The 15,375-nt window shown below is 36.6% G+C and overlaps 1 protein-coding gene across 1 annotated transcript in view; it reads left to right on the top strand.

Annotated features, from left to right (window-relative positions):
• CPED1 (cadherin like and PC-esterase domain containing 1) overlaps positions 1 to 15,375 on the top strand; it is a 264,193-nt gene that overhangs the window by 93,368 nt on the left and 155,450 nt on the right. The window contains exons 5-6 of the mRNA XM_082692704.1: positions 1,296 to 1,428; positions 3,069 to 3,237. Of these exons, the coding sequence (XP_082548830.1) occupies positions 1,296 to 1,428; positions 3,069 to 3,237 (302 nt within the window). The remainder of the gene's footprint in view (positions 1 to 1,295; positions 1,429 to 3,068; positions 3,238 to 15,375) is intronic.

Here is a 15,375-nt window from a genome sequence, read left to right as displayed (position 1 = left end):
GAAAGTTATTTGAATGCAGTCTCACTCTTTGGAAATACGTGTGTTGCATTCATCCTTCGTGCGATGATGTGAGAGGATACCACGCTGTATCATGAGATGAAGGGGGATGACACAGGCTCTGTGACATCGCGTTAGGCTGCTGCTGACCTTCTGATGGTACGTCAGGAGGATCATTTGCTTCTTGACTGGGGTTGACCATGGGTAACTGAAACTGAGGAAAGCAAAACAATCGATAAAGGGGACTACCGTGATGTCTCTTTTGGATAATGGAAAAATCAGAAATACCTGCATATAAGTTGTATGGATATATTGATATATCAGTTTACATATTGAAGAAGCGTATGCATCTTACCCATGATGCACTGATGCAGATTACAAAAGGGAATATGTAAATATTGGCTTTGGCAGAGAGAGGTCTCAGATAGGGGTGGATTGCTGGATGTTTTTTTTTCCCCCCAACTTTATAACATTCTATAGAATTTGAATTTTTTTTTAAAGATTTTATTTATTTATTTGACAGACAGAGATCACAAGTAGGCAGAGAGGCAGGCAGAGAGAGAGGAAGGGAAGCAGGTTCCCCGCCAAGCAGAGAACCCCATGCGGGGCTGAATCCCAGAACCCTGAGATCATAATCTGAGCTGAAGGCAGAGGCTTTAACCCACTGAGCCACCCAGGCACCCCAATTTGAATTTTCTTAACCATGTACATTCAATACATTTTTAAAAAAATATCAGTGAGTGTTCTGAGTAAACCATTACTATTGGTCTTCACTTTTATGTACTTTAAAAAATATTAAATACTCTTTTACAAAATCATAAAACACTGTTTTTGAGTTGACCAAGATTATGAGGCATGACAGACTCTCTGGCACATGAAGGACTGTGCCATTGTCAGGAAATCAACTCAAGTTGTCCATGTGATATTCTCATCACAAGCAAAAGTCAGGTCCTGCAGCCATCTTCCCATCGTAAGAGTGCATCTGTTCTGTGTTTGGAGGATAGTTCTGCCTGGTGCAGGACAATAGGAGACATCAAATCTACCTCCCTTTCTGAGTAGGAAGAGTTGAAATCTGTTACTACAATTGTTTTCCTAATCTATTGTAAGAGAATGAACTGCAAAACAGAGGCCTCTCTGAACATGCGTTATGGAATGGATCTAACTTTGATTCAAAATGGAGAAACAATAGCTGCCTGGTTCCCATACACCCAGGAGCAGAACAGAGCAAACAATATTTTGGAGCAATTTCAAAAAGAAACAACAGAATGACTGGTTTTTGCTCTTTGAATTTTTTTCAGAACTACGACTTCCGGTGAGCCCTTCTGTATGTCTGGATCAGAGCATGCAGTTAAAGCTGAGTACTTCGAGTCACCTTTTAAAACCAGTGAAGCCACATATGTGGAAACCCTGGGACTGGCGACGTAAACAGCTGTAAGCTAATCATTTTGAATTGTTATATCCGGCATGCATTCTTGCAAACAGCTGACAAGAGAAAACCCCGGAAGATGTCTAGGGGGTATTACATGTTTGAGTTATTGGGTTCTGTTACATAAAATTTTATATCTCTCTCTTTTTTTTAATTTTATTTTTTTTCAGTGTTCCAAAATTCATTGTTTATGCACCACACCCAGTGCTGCATGCAATACGTGCCCTCCGAAATACCCACCACCAGGCTCACCCCACCCCCCCAAAACCCTCAGTTTGTCTCTCAGATTCCACAGTCTCTCATCTATCACTTCTTTTTTTTTTAAAATATTTTATTAATTTTTTATTTTTTATAAACATATATTTTTATCCCCAGGGGTACAGGTCTGTGAATCACCAGGTTTACACACTTCACAGCACTCACCAAAGCACATACCCTCATCTATCACTTCTTAATAAAAAACGCCATCATTGATTTTTTTTCTAGAGTAATTCAAACCTTTCTTGCTGTAGAATAAACATTTTGGTAAATAGGACTCTTATCTAGGAAGTTACATTAATGGAAATTGAATTTGAAATCTTGACAATGTGAAACTATAAAATTTTAACTTCCATTTTATACTCAAATGACATTTTTCTAGTCTATGAGTATGGCCAAATGAATTTTTTTCCAGATATATATATCTATATAGGTATAGATATATATTTTTTGGTTCCTAGGATCTAAGAAGACAACTGCAGTAGCAAAATATTTAAGTTCCCTCCAAGGAAATGAATTTGTAATGTAGATAAATTATAGTGACAAATGAAAAGCTTTTCATATCTTATCCAAGAAACAAAATAGTTTACTTCATCTAATTTTATAATTATCTGGTAGATGCCTACAGTTAATAGTATTTATTGAAGAACCATATGCATCTCCTGCTTATCTAGACTTCAAAAGTTGAAATAGAACAATCTTTTCATTGGTCAAACGTAGATATCTGAAACAGAAATACTGTGTAAAAAGCAAATAACTAGATATTTTGGAATCTTTTATGATGAAAGTATACTTGTTTTACCACAAAATATTAATGTTAATTTTCCTTTGTAGCCTGAAGTGTTATCTTCACACTTTATTCTTTAAATGAACCCATAATTATCCACGGTGAAGTTATTGGGTAGAATCAGACCAGTAGGGAATGTATTTTGGCATATTTTTGGTGACCTGTCCACTCTCGGCTAGTATATCTTTTCTTGTCAAGGAGAAGATAGAGCAAAGGCAGGCCAGGGCAGGACGGGAAAATGTCTTCACTATTCCTTAAACTGTAATTTGTATCACTTTGGTTGTAATGGTACATACATGACCAATTTATGTTTTTTAAACCTTTAAACCGTACTTTAGGTACTATATTCCCATCTTTCTTTCTCTTAAAAATTTTTAATTAAGTCTACCAGAGTGGAGAACTCATCAATTTGATCCCCTCTTTCAGTACCTGTATATCTCCTGATAGGGGTGCTAATAAGCAGTGGAATTGTTTAAGGAGACCCACACATTGAAGGCTACAGCCCAGCAAAGGACAGATGAGTGTACAACGCTTCGAGGTAATTTGCAGATGATGTACCCTAAGTTATGGAGCATTAACTATGCTGGTTCATTTTTTTAGGAATCAAACGACAGTCCTTGCTCCACGTGAAACAGTCTTCCGAGCTGAAGAAATATCTGTGATTCTTAAAGCGTATGTGTTGGTGACATCCTTGACACCTTTGCGTGCATTCATTCATTCAACCGGCACAGTTTGGAATCCACCAAAGAAAAAACGCTTCACTGTCAAGGTAAAATTTCTGTCGAAGCTGTCATTTCACTCAAAGTATACTGAAGATAAGTAAAGTGAGTCGAGCTGCCTTTCTCTGACCTTTAGGAGTATCAAATCCTGTTGAACAAAGATTGCCTCATTTTATTGCGGCAAGTTGAGGTTTTCATTTAATAGGTGCAGGTTCAAAAAGGAACTGGAAACAGCTTAATTCACGAGAGAACACAAAAGCCACAGCTTGTTTTCTCAATTCATCATTTTACTCCAATTCTTTGACCCATTTCAAAGCTAATCCTCAGTTGTGTTCTGTTTTCTTGACCTTCCTCTCATTCAAGAAAAATAAAGTCATTACAGCAAATGAAAATAAAATTTTTCCCTTTTGTTTTCTTTTCATTCTTAGGAAGCAAAATGCCTATTTCATTACAGCAATCAATATGGAATATTTGCTGAGTGAAAAACAAAGCTTTTAAGTGTTCCTAAGCTAGAAAGCCCTGACATAAAGCATGAGAATGTTTTCTGGGAAGAACTTACTAACAACCACAAAAGATTTAGGTGTAAAAGATAACTCAGGTTACCTCCGTTGAAAATAAGGTCTAGGAACAACACATTGGGTAAATTTTAAGAAGTTTCCAATTTTTTTTTAAGATTTTATTTATTTATATGACAGAGAACGAGAAAGAGAGTACGAGTAGGGGAAGGGGTGGAGAGAGAGGGAGGAAAAAAAAGCAGGAAGCCGGAAGTGGGGCTCCATCCCAGCACCTGGAGATCATGACCTGATCTGAAGGCAGACGCTTACATGACTGAGCCACCCATGGGCCCCAAGAAGTTTCCAATTTTAGAGAAATAATTGTTCAGAGGACAGGTAAAAGGAAATAGGAAGAAACTAAAAAAACACATAAGTATCTTAACTTGTATGTTCTTTCAGTTTCTTCCCATTTTCTCATATCCATTCTCTGAACAGTTATTTCTCTAAAATAAAAAATTTCTTCAAAGAGCAAACAGTACATGATCTCACTTATAGGAGAATCCAAAATTGTCAAGCTCACAGAAACAAAGAATAGAATGGTAGTTATCAGGGGCTGGGGGAGGGGAGTGAGAAGGCATGGTTCAATTGGTACAAAGTTTCACTTATTCAAGATGAGTATGTTCTAGAGTTTTATGGACAGTAGAGTGCTACAGTTAATAATACTAAGATTTTTCTAAGAGAAGAGAACTTATGTTAAATGACCATATCACTAAATAATACATACATATGTACATACATACATAGGAGGTAAAATTTGGAAGGAAGAGTTGTGATTATGGCAATGATTTCATACGTGTATTTATCTCCAAACTCATCAAATTGTATGTATTAAATAGGTACAACTTCTTGTATTTCAATCATAATAAAGCAGTTTAAGAAAAAGAATGTAAAAGTGCTTTTTATAGTTTCAAGAGATTCAGAAGTGACTGAACCTGATGTTTTTCAGAGTTTCATTGTAGATAAACTACATTGTAAGTTCTCGAAAATCTTCCAGTGGTGAAAAATCTTTAAATGGCCCATTAGATATTGTTGATTAAAAAAAGATTAGCATGAGAAAAGATACAGGTGCCGTATTCCTTAGTATAATAAATGGCTGACATTTTAAGGAAATACCATAGTTGACTTTAGTCTTAAGGGCACTTTATTTTGGGACAGTCATCTTAACTATATCAACCTAGGTGGTTTTTAGTTAATTATGAAAAAGCAGAATCAAATTTGGTTTGTCTTTCATGTTATCTCCCACTAGTTTTTACAGTGGTTGTTTATATTTCCCTAAGTACCTTTCATTATTTTCAAATTTCCCTTTCCATTAGGTTGAACTATATGAAACTGCTGATATTTGGTCATTTTTGGCCTACGAAAAAATTGGAGTTTCTTACAATGCAGCCTAATATTTGGAACTCAGGTACAGAGAGAGAAAACGAATCATATTCTTCCATTCATGTCACATTCAGGCATTCAACAAATATTTACTCAGCACAGTCCAAAACCCCTGTTCTTATAGAATTACACTAGCAGTCTGTGCAAGACTCCTACATTGATCTATGCAATCCATTTTATCCCCCTTTCCCCATTCAATTCCCTTGCTCCTTAAAAGACCACCATTATAATGATTTAATGTGTATCATTTAGTTTAGGTGATTGTAAAATATGCAATTTTGTTTTGTTATGCATATATATGTTTTTAATTTATGTAAATTGTTTTAGAGACTTTTTTCTTTTACCTTTTTTAAGTGCAGCACTACATATTTTCAAGAAGGAAACATTCACATTACCTATACACCTTCTATGTTACTTTTCACTGCTGTACAGTATTCCATGCCTATATTCTGTTAGAGTTTACCTACCCACACCTCCAGTGATAGACAGCTTGATTGTTCCAACTCTTGGCTAAACCAAATAGTGCTTCAAATGTACAGAGTCTTATATATGACTCTTTATGAACCAGCATATGATTTTTCCAGAGAATATATGCCTATCATGGGACTTGCTAGGTCATAAGACATGGGTTCATTTGATAGAATTAAATAAACACAGCTCACCCTCTAGAAGGCCGTTATCAGTTTCTGTGCCATGATCAGTTTCTCCATATCCCCACAACCTGCCCAACACTGACCTTTCCAGCTTGTGACAGGTGACAAGGTGACATTTTACTTTTGCATATTTGTCATCTATCTGTTAACTTGGTCCATAATGTCCTTTGTTGGTCAGGAATCTTCAATCGACTATTGAAATTAATGTTTCCTTATAATGCCTGCTTTGGAGATTTAGTTCTAGAAATTGTTCCTTATCTCTAAGCCCTGGGATAGGCTACTCCCCTTTCTTCTATTACCTTTATAATTTTTTTTTCTGGACATAAAAATATTTTATTCAACTAGGTGAAGTTTTTTATTCAACTTGATCCAGATTTCTTTTTCTATATAATCAGTTCTCACTGCCTAAAAACTCATCATTTCCTATGAATCTAATATCACCTTTATTGTATAAGTTCCCATTTGTATATGAGGCTGCTTCTGAGCTCTCTGTTCTGTTCCAGTTGGCCCCCTTGTTTTTCTTATTTTGGTAGTGTACATATATCTTAGTCCCTGGCAGGGAAGTTCCTTCTTTGTACCTTTTCTTTACAAAATTTAATTAGCTGTGCTGTAGACATTTATTTCCTCATATATATTTTAGGATATCAAGTATATATTTTAAAAGCCTATGTAATTTCAATATATAATTACATTGAATTTGTAGTTTAATTTTTGAAGAATTGAATATTCATAATATTAAGTCTATTTATTTATTCAAATCATTTTTTTCCCTTTATTAGAGTTTAAAATGCTTTCTCCACAAAGACCTTACATGTTCTCACTTATGTTTATTTCTAGATTCCTTAGAATATTAACTGATATACTTTTTGAAATTTTATTGTCTATTCCATTCTTACTAGGATAGAGAAATACTATATTTGAAGTTAATCTTGTATTTGGTAAATTTGTTCCAATAATTTTACCTTTAAATCCACTGAGTTTGGGTTTTCAAGGCAGGTGATTGTTTTATCTTTCCTTCCTTCCTTTACTAATTTTGGCCAGAATCTCCTGTATTAGTTTTAAAGGTAGAAATGAAAGGTAAATATTCTCACATTGTTCTTCATCTCATGTTTCTCTATTAAGTATAATGCTTGCTGTGAGTTTTTTTGGTTTTTAATCTTAACAATTACTGCCCAAGCAGTGAGACTGTAACTAGCCAAACTATATCCAACATCCTGTTACAACGATTGCAACATATTGGTAATTTTATTTCCTCCGGACCATCTCCCTCCTCTTTCCAGACAACAGTTTATTTTGAAACAAATCCCAGATATCATATGATTTCATTTGTAAACCTTTTTTAGAGTAGAACTCTGAGGGAGATGGATTTATAAACTTTACAAATTAAGTAAGTTCCCTTTTATTTTTAGTTAGCTAGAAATCTTTGCCATAAAAAGATTTTGAACTTTACAAATGTTTTTTTCTGCATTAATAAAATTAAATCACTTTTTTCCTCCTCAAGTTTATTTTTGTGGTATATGACATTGCTAGATTTTCTTTTCAGAGAACCCCCTTGCATCACTGAGATAAAACCTATGTGATTATTTTGTGTTATTTTTAAATACTCTCTTGGATTTGTTTAGTTATGGTTTTTATGTCTGTTTATAAATCATGTGGAACTATAATTGTATTTTCTTATACTTATCTCATTTTTAGAGTTGAGATTACTGGATAAAATAGGACGGATAACACTCACTCCTTTTCAGTGTTCTGGAACAACTTGTGTAAGCTAGGAATGACTTCTCCTAGTTGTTTACAGTATCCTCCTGGACCTGTTTCTCTTCTTCATGGGTGTTTCCAATTTGGGCCTGAAGTCTTTTACATTTTAATTCTGGGAAATTTGTTTTCATTATTTTTGAGACATTTTGCTCACCATTTTTTCTTTCTTTCTTCTGTTGTCCAGATTTTGACCCCTTTGTTTCATGTGCTGATACCCCTTAAGATCTATGCACATTTTTACTTAGATTTATTAATTTCTTATTTTATATCCTTTTGCTTCGTTTTGGTGGTTTCTCTTGTTCACAGTTCATTTTGATACTGTCTTCCATCATCTCCTTGAATATATATGTCTTAAAGATTGTATTTGTTTATTGGAGAGAGAGCAAAAAAGAGCATGGGGGAGGGTGTAGGTGGAGTGCAGAAGGAGAGGGAGAAGCTGGAAGCAGGATGCGGAGCTTGATCCCAGGACTCTGGGATCATGACCTGAGCCAAAGACAGGTGCTTAACTGACTGTGCCACCCAGGAGTCCCTTCCTTTACTATATTCATCACGCTTTTTAGTTTTAGAGATAAGTGTGTGATCCATTGCACCCTGGTGCCCCAAGTCCTTTAGTTCAAGTAGCATCATATAAGTCTTTTCCTTTGTTGCCTTACTTTTACTTTGTTTGCCTCCTGCTGGAGGTAGCTGTATTTCCATGTGTCCCTGTTTTGTCCTTCGAGCTTAAGTTCTGCAGATACGATTTATTCCAGCTGGTATGCTCTTGGCGGAAGGCCAGTCCTGCAGGTGTGTCCGAGGAGATGGCGGAAGAGGAGTTCCAAGCATCCGAAACCCATTTTCAATCATTGCCCCCTGCAGCCCCGCTAGCAGTGGTTTCTCTGGTCAGAATTTCACTCCCTCAACTCTTAGGAAGTAAAGCTTTGAGAGGAGGCACTTCTCTCCATGATCGTCCATCAAACTTGAGAGGGAGTGGAGGCAAGAGTGGACGCCAGATGTGATATAATCCCACCCCTCCTCATCCCGTCTTCACCTGAGCAGGACATTATCTGATCCCCTCACCCCAAATTAAGCAAGCTGATTCCTGGGGTGGACTTTATGACACCCTGAACAGGAATGGAGAAAACAGTGATTGTCCTTAGGGGATCACAGTGGGGGAGGCAGGAGGAAAATAGGACCAATCTCCTCCATCCTGTCCGCTCAGAGGAACCCCTGGCACTCACCCTCCCCACATTCCGGTGGTCCGGTCCCTTGCCACCTCCACTGGCCAGACCAGTTCGAAACAGCTTTCCCAAATCCCCTTCACACAGGTTTTTATTATTTATTCTTTTGAAGCTTCCACCCCCTGCTTTTTTTTTTTTTTAAAGCATCACTTCCCCTAAGCCCATTAGAAACGACCGGTAGAAATGAAACCCTTTTTTGGTGATATTTTTTATGTACAGTGGACCCCTTATCTGCACATTAGCTTTCTGCAGTTTGAGTTCGTCCCACACCCCTGCCCTGCCCCCAAAGACTTCCGGAAGCAGATGACCCTCCTTTTGATGAGTCAGCAGAAGGTCTGTAGTAGCCCTAATGCTACATCACAGCGCCTGCGTCACCGGCTTCACTTCCTCCCTCGCATAAGTACTTTATCGCCTCTCATCACCGAAGAAGGGTGAGTACAGCACTATGAGCTATTTCCAGAGGGACAGAAACCACATTCACGTAACTTTTATTACAGCCAACTGTTACAATTGTTTTTTTTGTTTTAAAGAGTTAATTTATTTGACAGACAGAGATCACAAGTAGGCAGAGAGGCAGGCAGAGAGAGGGGAGAAGCAGACTCCCCGCCGAGCAGGGAGCCCCATGCGGGGCTCGATCCCAGGACCCTGAGATCATGACCTGAGCCGAAGGCAGAGGCTTTAACCCACTGAACCACCCAGGTGCCCCCAGTTGTTCTGTTTTATCATTAGTTATTGTTGTTCATCTCTCACTGTGCCTAATTTATAAAATAAACTTTATGCCAAGTGCGTATGTGTAAGAAAAAACATAGTACATCGAAGGTCGGGTACTCTCTGGAGTTTCAGGCATTCACTGGGGGTCTTGATTGTATCTGCCCTGTGGATAAGAGGAGACTACTGTATTTCCTGAAGATCAAGTGTGAGACAAGAAAGCTCTTTGTGATTTGGTTTTCATGCTTTATTCACTATTTTGTTCCTTATTCATATCCTCCACACGTCTGCAGGACAGAGGCAAGCTGTAGGTGTAGCACTGGAAAGTATGCAGTCCTTGTCATTTTCATCCTCTCCTTGGGGTTTTTCTTTTCAAGATCTTGCCTGATTGTTCTGGACAATACAGTTATCTGCTCTCAAAGGGAAGTAGTGCAACTTCCTGGGTTAATGTGCCAGAGAGCAATTATTTCTTACGAGGTCAAGGTTATACTTGATGCTACAGAGAGATTTCCGAAAACAAGAGAGTATCTATTTACCCTTCAAGTGGAGTACTTATTGCTTCAGCTGAAACAAATGGATTATACTTAACCGTTAAATCATTTGACCATCTTCCAAAATACTGCTTCCTCCTGAGATTTTAGATGTGAAAAATACATGGAAATGGTTCTTAGTGCTAATGTGGAAGACAGGACCAAGATCTTCTGTAAGGACTATATGACATCAAAGTTTTATTAAACACTGTTTTTAAATTCCACAAAACATTGTGTGTGTGTGTGTGTGTGTGTGTGTGTGTTCTCAACTCAAAGGCCAGATGACTTAGTTAAATCAGTAGTGATTTATGCACTGTGCAGTGAGGCAAACCCACTAAACTGGTTATCAGTGGCCATTTGTAGAATATTCTGGCAGCTAAAGGAGGTATGAAAGTAATAACAGATAGAGCTAGGAGCTCATTTATTTCCAATTAGGTTTGCTGCTGAGATACTTTCTCTACCAAAGCTTTGGAGAGAGTTGAAAAATATCAAGAAATGCAAATTTGAGAAATAATGGCAAGTAGATGTGTTGTAAACTAAATTTTTCTAAACTCTCCTTCTATACAATAAAAATAATTTCGAATTTAAGTATTAGGTGTTTTCAAAGGTTGTTCAAATTTAAAAGTGGAGGGAAGATAGAAGGGAAAGAAAATTAATAGCACATGTAACACTTGCTTACTATATCCTTTGATTCAATTTTAAATAACCATTTCTTGGTGAGTTTAATAAACCCAATTTTAAGTGATATTTTATTTAAAAAATTCTTCCCTTGAAAAGCTTTCAATTCAGTTATAAAAAACTTCAGTTTTATCTAGGAATTCAAGAGTGGAATCTCTTGCACAACCATCGTAACTGTAGCTTTCAGTCAACTGCGTCAATGGCTGTCTTTATACACAGGTCATATAGATTAACTGAAAGAAATGTCATAAATTTAAATTTGGCCCCTACAGTAAAAAGTAACAATTTATTCCTTTATCCATCCTTGTTATCCAGCCGAGAGAGAACTCTCATATCTGTAACTTCTTTATGACGTCTGGAGATTCTTTATACCTGTGATCATAACAGACTGCTTTTGATGAAAATGTGTTGCTTGAGTGATTTGTGACTTACAGCAGGAAGACCTGTCAAAAGTCTTATTTTGTCTAGTTGAGACATAACTTAAATGAATCCATTGTTCGACTAGCCACCATCCCACATTTAAAGACGTTCATTTGTTGATGTTCGGTACTCAGAAGTTATATGAAGATGATTTCTCGAGTGTAATCAGTTCTAGATAAATGTCTCTTGGACTGAATTCCATCAAGGATCATTTAGGACATTTTTTTGAAGAAGGAAAATTGTCTTTATTTGTAGATGATATGCTCTTTTTAATTGAAGTGTAATTGGCATACAGTATCTTGTTAGTTTCTGGCGTACGTCCTAGTGATTTGAGACTTTAATACCTTATGAAATGACCCCGTGCTAAGCCTAGTTACTAACATCATTTTAAAATGTTTAACTGTGTGAAGAAATTGCCCAAATCTATTTAATCCCTAACCATTCTAACTTAGCTCATATATTTAGCAATGGTCCTCTAGTGGCCTTCTGGCAAATGCAATAGACAGATGTCATTGTTTGGATTTCTGAACAGGGCCACTCTGATAGAAAGGGAGAACATGGGACACTGAAGCTTTTTCTTAAGTAAGTATCTGTAAGAATCATCTCCCGTGGAAACCCAAGTTAAAGTAAGCTCCTGCCCAGGCTTGAGACTCTAAATCACCAGCTCTCTAGCACTGCCGTGGTGGCCTTCTGGGGGGTCATTCTTCCATCTCCAGTGCCTGTGGTACTCTCTCACTTCCAGGAGATCAGCAAATGTGCACGGAGGAGAGCATGAACTTTGGCAAAGCAAGAGATGTTGTTATTTACAAAGACCCTTTTTAAAGAAGGCATATATCTCTTACTCGGTTTTGGAGACATAACACAGTTGCAGGGATGAAGTTAGCCTCGTTTGTCATTGGTATTTACGCACGGTCTTTCATGATGTCAGGGGAGATGGCTCGTATATTCCCAGGGTAAAAATGAGTAATGCCTCTGGATGCAGGTTAAAGTTACAGTATGGCTTATCAACCTTAGGAAGTGTTCTTCTTCTCATCTTCATTTTATGTCTAAAACTGCAGACTATGGACCTGACCTTGTAAAAGACTTTTTCCCTGAGCATCTGGCCCTTCTGCAGGCCCCTCAGTGATTTATGTCAGCTTGTGGAAGGAATGCGAATAAAACGCTGCTCTTGGAGTTTGTAAAATGAGTTGATCTATTACTTAATCTACTCTTACTTGGATTAAATTTAAAAATTGCCTCTGGGTGTTCATTTTTAAGTTTGATATTGTATAAATAAAAATGATAGGTAACAAGCACAAAATTAAATAAACATGTGGCCAAAGCGGACACAATAAAAGCTAAGTAATAATTGAAAAGTAAAACGTATCCAATCAGCCCATGCTGGTGTTAGATGTTATTTCAGAAATATATTTGCTATGGAGAAAGAATGATTGTTTTGCAACTGCACATGATTTTTAAATAATTTTGTAATAATTTTATTATTCTGCATTGATACTGTTGATGGCAACTTTGTCTCTGATTTCAAAATTTTTCATTCACTCATTCATTTCATTTATTCATTCCCAGCTTTGTTCCATAAAAGGTTTGTCAGGTAATTATGTACATTCATTAATTCTTAATACTGCACCTGGATTACTATTCTAAATAAGAGAAGAATTATTCATTAATCAGATTCATGTTTATTTGATCAAAAATGAGCACTGGGTGTGGTGCATAAACAGCGAATTTTGAAACACTGAAAAAAAATAAAATTTTTAAAAAATGATCATTTAAACATGTGACCATAAGCTTCAGAACAGCAAGCAATGTGTCTGTCTCCTGAGAGCCTCAGAAAATGCTGGGTACATGGCAGACATTCAAACAATGTTTATCAATGACCGGTTGTCTATCATTGTCATTTTTGTTAAAGGTATCTCATTAAAACATGCAAAAAAACTTTCCTTTTGGCAAAATAGATTGAAGAATCGGTTCTGCCACAGAAGATAAATATGATGAATTTACCTTTAACAATCTTTCTTAGTTCAGACCTGTCTTTTCTGAACTCGTTAATTAATATTAATATATGCAAATATATTGATATTAATATATGCAAATAAAATCAGCTAGTATGTACATATATATGTATTACATATATATGTAATATATACATTACATATATATAAAATGTGTTACAATGACAACATAATGTAAAAGTTAACCCTAGTAAATAAACTTGCTAATTGTTATTTCCTTTAACACTAGAAAACTGATGGGCAAATGTTAATTGTATATCCAGAAAGATGGAGGTTAGCTAACATGTAGAGATCTCAGTGTGAAACCAGGGGAGGTAAATGAATTCTTTCAGAATGTTTGAAAGATGGAAAGGGAATTTCTCAGTGGCATTTGGACATTAGGATGTGTATTTCCCTACTCATTTGCTTCCGTCCTTCACTGGTCTTGTTCAAAGCCCGCTTCTCTCTGGCGCCATCTAGTGGATGCCTGTGCAAGGATGACAAAGGGGTCCAGATGAGGACTTGGAAGCAAGTGTTACTTCTCCAAAGTGGAGCCTAAAAATCCATGGCATATGGCCGTCATGGACACTCGTAAATTAGGTAATGCAGGCTCACCCAGCATGGGAGCATCGCTTTGATTTGTTACACTTTGCTGACCCTAAGTAAAAAGATAAAGATAAAGGCAAAGATAAGACACAGAGTGACATACAGAGTACATAGAGCAAAAAATGAGCATGGAAAAAGTCCTAATATAAGCAATGTTTCACATACTTTAATGATCCATAATGCATAGATTCCAGAGCAGCTGTAATTCCTTCCTTTGCTACCTTCCATCCAATACAGAATATTAAGATGGAGCTCTGGGTAATAGACGCATGAATAAAAGTAAAACTCTTTGCAATCTTCCTGAATTTTTCCACTTCTGTGCAGGCACCTAGAGAGTTACTAAATTTAATTTTATAAATCTTGATTCCTAGATTTTGACAACAAGTCTCACCTGAGTTTTTCCATCACTGTGTAGTGGTAAATATCTTCTGAGGACAGAAAAATATGTTGGGAGGAAAAAAAAATCAGATAAAGTCAGCAAAGAATCAAGAGAACAAAAACAAAGAACAAAAGTTTATTGGCCCAGGTGGTGCCTGGGTGGCTCAGTGGGTTAAGCTGCTGCCTTCGGCTCAGGTCATGATCTCAGGGTCCTGGAATCGAGTCCCGCATCGGGCTTTCTGCTCAGCAGGGAGCCTGCTTCCTGCTCTCTCTCTGCCTGTCTCTCTGCCTGCTTGTGATCTCTCTCTGTCAAATAAATAAATAAAATCTTTAAAAAAAAAAAGCTTATTGGCCCAAATGTACTTAAAATCATTGAATGAAGAGATTGCATTTATTTATTTATTTTTGATTTAAAAAGGAAACAAACCTTCAGTGCCTGACACAATACCTAGTATTTAGATGACAAGAGAAGAGAAATGGCTTGGAAGAGACTCCACTCACTAAATTGCTGAAAAAATAATTAGTAATTTATAAAGAGGTGTGTGAATGCAGAGTAATAGCAATGAAGACAATAGCAATAAATGTCTCAAAAATTAATGACTTTAATGCTTAAGTTTATTACAAAATATTTGCCTACTGGAGAAGACAGATGATATTTACAATTTTACTTTGCTTATAGAAACAAAATAATTTTCCACCAGCACATTTCGAAGCTCATTATATGTCCACCATTTTAAATATTTCTGTTAAAGATTGCTTTTATTCTTTGAGCTCTATCTCAAAGACTGTGACAAATTCTAAATATAAAATATGCCCAAATGTGCCAACTAGGTAAAACTGATTTTTCTGCTAAAAGGAGACAGACTTTTGCTCCCTTCAGGAGAAAATCTGACTTGCATTTGTCTTATGTGATTTATGCATTGTAAGTTTAAAATGAAATACAGCCTTTTCCCTCCCATATATTAAAATGTGGTTTCAAATTTGAAAGAAACAGCAGTCTTTTGTCACCGAGGAAACTCCCAGAGCTATGAGATAAGGCAAAAACAAGAATACTGTATTGCCCCCAAGTGCTCTTTTTCAATATTGCACTAACAGCCAGCCTGAGCTGTCCAAAGCTGGAAGGAAAAAAGAGGAAAATGTTTAGATAGCAGCACTTTGACCTTTTCTTTCATTGGATTATACACATTTATTTCTAAAACATTATTTGGTGAACCCCACTTGTGGTACGATGGGTAAATTGCTAAGCAGAAATTCTGAATGGTGAAAAATTTTCAGTGCCATTTCAATTGCTTGCCCTACAAAATTATTTGGAATG

This window comes from Mustela nivalis (assembly GCF_964662115.1).
Source record: "Mustela nivalis genome assembly, chromosome: 12".
NCBI lineage: Eukaryota > Metazoa > Chordata > Mammalia > Carnivora > Mustelidae > Mustela > Mustela nivalis.
This window is presented reverse-complemented; position numbering and strand designations above follow the sequence as displayed.